This window comes from Beta vulgaris (assembly GCF_026745355.1).
Source record: "Beta vulgaris subsp. vulgaris genome assembly, organelle: plastid:chloroplast".
Lineage (NCBI taxonomy): Eukaryota > Viridiplantae > Streptophyta > Magnoliopsida > Caryophyllales > Amaranthaceae > Beta > Beta vulgaris.
Genome location: NC_059012.1, coordinates 2501 through 7500, shown reverse-complemented (window position 1 = coordinate 7500; position 5000 = coordinate 2501). Strand labels below are relative to the sequence as shown.

At 30.1% G+C, this 5000-nt stretch overlaps 7 pseudogenes and 4 further genes, besides 8 other annotated features; 7 read left to right on the top strand and 4 right to left on the bottom strand. All coding sequences in view use genetic code 11, as the record gives it.

Annotated features, from left to right (window-relative positions):
• The window catches only part of psbI, a 111-nt pseudogene extending 50 nt beyond the window's left edge, over positions 1-61 (bottom strand). The window contains exon 1 of the mRNA in view: positions 1-61. This exon is cut by the window's left edge and continues 50 nt beyond it. Coding sequence covers positions 1-61 — 61 coding nt within the window.
• The window catches only part of psbI, a pseudogene marked incomplete at its 5' end in the record, with an annotated part of 111 nt that extends 50 nt beyond the window's left edge, over positions 1-61 (bottom strand).
• Positions 1-61: part of a sequence feature (HMMER_hit_psbI,_position_1_-_111,_E-Value_4.6e-29,_score_103.9;~ID:misc_feature-hmmer_psbI_1;~source:HMMER) that runs on past the window's edge.
• A 431-nt stretch (positions 62-492) lies between these two features.
• On the bottom strand, positions 493-672 carry psbK (annotated as a pseudogene). Its single transcript has one exon. A coding segment is annotated over exon 1 (180 nt), but the record flags the coding sequence as incomplete, so codon positions are not given.
• Positions 493-672, bottom strand: psbK (annotated as a pseudogene; the record flags this gene model as incomplete).
• Positions 493-672: a sequence feature (HMMER_hit_psbK,_position_1_-_186,_E-Value_1.1e-42,_score_148.1;~ID:misc_feature-hmmer_psbK_1;~source:HMMER).
• Positions 673-1675: 1003 nt separating this feature from the next.
• On the top strand, positions 1676-1711 carry rps16 (annotated as a pseudogene; the record flags this gene model as incomplete).
• Positions 1676-1711: a sequence feature (ID:cds-blatx_rps16_1;~source:blatX).
• On the top strand, positions 1676-1733 carry rps16.
• Positions 1676-1733: a sequence feature (HMMER_hit_rps16,_position_1_-_47,_E-Value_7.8e-08,_score_35.0;~ID:misc_feature-hmmer_rps16_3;~source:HMMER).
• On the top strand, positions 1676-2820 carry rps16.
• rps16 lies at positions 2570-2811 on the top strand.
• Positions 2570-2811: a sequence feature (HMMER_hit_rps16,_position_37_-_255,_E-Value_2.4e-53, _score_183.5;~ID:misc_feature-hmmer_rps16_1;~source:HMMER).
• Positions 2590-2820, top strand: rps16 (annotated as a pseudogene; the record flags this gene model as incomplete).
• Positions 2590-2820: a sequence feature (ID:cds-blatx_rps16_1;~source:blatX).
• Positions 2821-4176: 1356 nt separating this feature from the next.
• Positions 4177-5000, top strand: part of matK — a 1526-nt gene continuing 702 nt past the window's right edge.
• matK overlaps positions 4177-5000 on the top strand; it is a pseudogene marked incomplete at its 5' end in the record, with an annotated part of 1518 nt that continues 694 nt past the window's right edge.
• Positions 4177-5000: part of a sequence feature (HMMER_hit_matK,_position_1_-_1515,_E-Value_0,_score_1180.7;~ID:misc_feature-hmmer_matK_1;~source:HMMER) that runs on past the window's edge.
• Positions 4177-5000: part of a sequence feature (ID:cds-blatx_matK_1;~source:blatX) that runs on past the window's edge.

Here is a 5000-nt window from a genome sequence, read left to right as displayed (position 1 = left end):
AAATGAAGAGAGAAACAAAGAATATTACTACTGTGTAAACAAAAAGTTTGAGAGTAAGCATTACACAATCTCCAAGATAATTTTTTTTTGGAAAAAAGAGAATAGATTCTCTATTTTTATACCACATATCCTATAATTTGAATTTGATTTGACGTCTAAAACCGAAATAGTTTTTCAAAATCGAAAAAAAAATTGTAATTGGAATAAAAAGAAATAACAAATGAAGTTATTATTATCTTACTTATTAATAATTTTATTATACCCACTTGTTGATATTATGGAGGATCAAAATACGGTTTTTTTTCATTTACGAAAAATAGTTATAATCGGAAAACGAGGCGATATGGATTGTGTTGATTCAAAAATTAGAATGTTTTAATCAAGGGTTCATACTGTAAGACTTGTCTGATTTTATCAATTATTTAGTATTAGAATATTAGAATCATTTTTATCGAAAAAATCATTCATTTTTCTAGGACAAGATGAAAGATCTCATCGAAAACTTACAGCAGCTTGCCAAACAAAGGCTAAGAGAAAAAAGAATAGAGGTATGACTGGCATAAAATCTACGATTGGACTCAAAAAAGCATAGGCCTCAGGTAATTTGGCGAAGAAAAAACTACTCGAATAAAGGGCAGAATTAAGACAGATCAAACTAAAGATATTAAGCATAACAGACACTTTTTTTTTATTGCATTTTGATTGAGTTATTCATGGAAAAAAATGAAGAAAACAATCCTTCTTTTTTTTTTGAACTTACTCACTCAATCAAAAAACCTTCTACTCTCGATTGAGAATAGAAGAAATTCTACTTTCATACAATATCTTAATGGAATTCTATGGAATGATCAATAAATTCATTAAATTCATTTGAATTCTATACTTATACGTGTCAAAATCCTAACAACAGAATCGAATTGATTTTTTAGCCAGTTGGGCTGGAATTGACGAACAATCAATAACAATATTAGTGTTTATTAGTGTAGAATCGAAATCGAAGTGGGGCGTGGCCAAGTGGTAAGGCATCGGGTTTTGGTCCCGCTATTCGGAGGTTCGAATCCTTCCGTCCCAGAGCATATGTAATTTAAAATTGTATTTTTCTGTTTCTAAAGTTGAATATTGGATAGAATTTGATTCTTTCTGCTAATGATTTTAACCAAAAGGAATCTTCTCTTTTTTTTTCACATTTCCTCAAATAAAGGAGGATACGTGTTCAAATGACACGCGGATACAAGTAAATCTGTTGGAGATTTAGGCAAGATGGGGTTATAGATTTCACTTTTTTTGGAATTCAAAAAAAGTGTTCCGTTAATCATATATACATCCCCTATATATTCATCTATAATATAGAATAATATAGAAAGAAGTTCGTTTTTTTTTATTCATCCCGGAAAAGAAATTGGATTTTTCCAATCTATTATTAAATTTCGATTTTTTTATTGATTCTTCATTTATTATTATTCAATTAATGGTTGAGCTCAAAAAGAAACATGGATTTAAATTTCTTAGGGATGTCACCTTATATTGTAAATTGTAAAAAAATTAACATTACATTACTAATAATAACTTAAGAGATATTCCATTTCCATGTATTGATTGTCCTGATTGAACCAATGACTATTCATGATTCCATAATTGAATCAACCCCATACTGGTTACAAATTTGAGGAATGTTATGGTAAAACTTCGTTTGAAACGATGTGGTAGAAAGCAACGTGCGACTTGAAGGACATGATCCGTTGTGGATTCTGATATCCATCATTCTCTAATAAAGGATGCTCTTGACTCGACATCCTTTGTTCTGTTCCACTCGAACCCGCATTTCGTTTGGTTTGGAGAGGTGTAATGGAAATAGTACATGATGGAGCTCGAGTAGTAAAGTATTGAGCTATTTCTCAAGGGAGAAGGGTCTAGGGTTAGTGTCAATTAATAAGTTGGAACAACTTCGTAAGTATATCTTTGATAGAGAAATCGAAAGGATCAAAATAAAACAAGTTTCAAATCCCAAAGGAAAATCATTTGTTGGAATTGATAAAACCTTTTCGATAAAATGAAAATTCTATATATCGTCGGGAATCCGACGTTCGTATGATTCTATTCTTTGATAAAAAGAAATAACAAAAAAGGCATGTTGCTGCCATTTTTGAAAGGATTAAAAATCAACGAAGTAATGTCTAAACCCAATGATTCAAAAAAAAAAGATAAAGATTTCCGGAACAAGGAAATACCCTTTTAATTGTTAATTGTCGCAACAATTGGATTTGGATCAGAATACCGAATTCAAATCGATTCTAAATGAGACAAAAGGGTATTTGAGACCGCTCAATAAATGAAATGCCAAAGGATTTTCTTTTGAGCTATTTGAGAGTTATTCAACTTGAGTTATGAGTATACAAATGATTTTTTTTTAGGAAATAAAGAAATGAAAAGAACTTAATTCTTAGTCTACCTCATTTTTAGATTTTATGGACTTATTTGATTGGTCAGTATAATTTAGATATACCTAACTTTGAATCATTTTTCTCGAGCCGTACGAGGATAAAACCTCCTATACGTTTCCAGGGGGGGTATTGTTGATCGAATCTATCCCAATGAGCCGTCTATCGAATCGTTGCAATTGATGTTCGGTCCCGAAGAGAGGGAAGAGATTTGCAGAAAGTGGGTTTTTATGATCCGATAAAAAATCAAACTTATTTAAATGTTCCTGCCATTTTAGATTTTATTGAAAAAGGTGCTCAACCTACAGAAACTGTCTATGATATTTTAAAGAGGGCAGAGGTTTTTAAAGAATTTCGACTTAATCAAACGAAGTTCAATTAATGAAATAAAAAACAAAGAGAATGCGGTTCTAGTTTGATAGAACTTTTTTTTCCTTTTCTATTCCTGTAGATTTTTTATGTAGTGCCAATCCAACACAAAAATTTTCTTATATATTTCACTTTTTCTACTTGAATGTCAAAATCGATATTGTATATATTGTATTTCTCTTTATAATATTAGAATATTCTATTCGAATAATTCTATTAATATTAAAGAAAATTTAAATATTAAAAAAGAAATTCAAAAATATTTTTTTTTAATATTCATATTGACAAGAGTATATTGAACAAATATAATTCAATTTTGAAGTAAAAATAAATAAATAAAAAAATGAAATCGTTTATTTCTGTCTTCCACCCAATGAATCGGTTTTTGATTCGTTTCATTTTTTTGCGATAAAGAATTTGGATCCAAAAAATGGATAATATTTGGTCTAGAAATGTATTTTATCTAAGAATTTTTCGTATTGTCATCTGATCTCTTTGCTTTTATGTTCGGAATCCATTAGAAAACTTTGAATTAGCAAGAAATAAAAACAAAGTTTTGATTCCAATCCATTTTTTTTTATTTTGATTGTATCTACATAACATATCTATTTTTGGGGTTGCTAACTCAACGGTAGAGTACTCGGCTTTTAAGTGCGGCTAGAATCTTTTACATATTTGGATGAAGCAAGGAATTCGTCTACATCATCGGTAGAGTTTAGAAGACCACGACTGATCCTGAAAGGAAATGAATGGAAAAAAGAGCATGTCGTAGCAATATAAATTTCGGAGAATATTTCATTCTTACCAAATTGGTACAAAATTCTATTTGAATTCTTGAAAGGGAACGAAATGAATTAAAGGTTGGGTCGATTGAATAAATGGATCGAGCCCTATGGTTCAAATTCTGGGGAAAGAAAGAACAACGAGTTTATCTTCATAATTTGAATGATTTCCCGATCTAATTAGACGTTAAAATAAATTAGTGACTGATGTGGGAAAGGATTCTACCACGAGTAGATACTTTGTTTTTTATAGTGAATCCTAACTATTCAATTATCCGTTCTCCATAAGAGGATGGAAATGAATGTGTAGAAGAAATAGTATATTGATAAACTACTTTATTCCAAAATCAAAAGAGCGATTGGGTTGAAAAAATAAAGGATTTCTAACCATCTTCTTTTTTTATCTTATAACAAAATAAAAACCAATTAGATGGAAAAAAAAGAGAGAGTCCGCTGATGAATTTACCCATCTCCGAAGTATCTATTATTTCATAATAAAATACTTTGTTTTGACTGTATCGCACTATGTATCATTTGATAACCCAAGAAACCCTCTATTTTTACTTTTGTTTTCGGTCTAAATTGAAATGGAAGAATTCCAAGGACATATAGAACTAGATAGGTCTTGGCAACATAACTTTTTCTATCCACTTATTTTTCAGGAATATATTTATGCATTTGCATATGATCATGGTTTAAATAAATCGATTTTGTTGGAAAATTCGGGTGACAAGAAATACAGTTTACTAATTGTAAAGCGTTTAATTACTCGAATGTCTCAACAGAATCATTTGATTCTTTCTGCTAATGATTCGAACCAAAATGAAATTTTTGGGCATAAGAACAAAAAAAAATTGTATTCGGAAATGATAACAGAAGGGTTTGCAGTTATTGTGGAAATTCCATTTTCCCTACTATTAATATCTTCCCTAGAGGGAAAAGAGATAGTAAAATCTCATAATTTGCGATCAATTCATTCAATATTTCCTTTTTTAGAGGACAAATTCTTACATTTAAATTATGTGTTAGATATATTAATACCTTACCCTGCCCATCTAGAAATATTGGTTCAAACTCTTCGCTACTGGTTGAAAGATGCCTCTTCTTTGCATTTCTTACGATTCTTTCTTTATGAGTATCGTAATTGGAATAGTCTTATTACTCAAAAGGAATTCATTTCCTTTTTGAAAAAAAGGAATCAAAGATTATTCTTGTTCCTATATAATTTCCATGTATGTGAATACGAATCCCTTTTTGTTTTTCTCCGCAACCAATCCTCTTATTTACGATCAACATCTTTTGGAGCCCTTCTTGAACGAATCCATTTCTACGGAAAGATAAAATATCTAGTAAAAGTTTTTACTAATGATTTGGGGGTTATCCAATGGTTTTTCAAAGAACCTTTCCCACA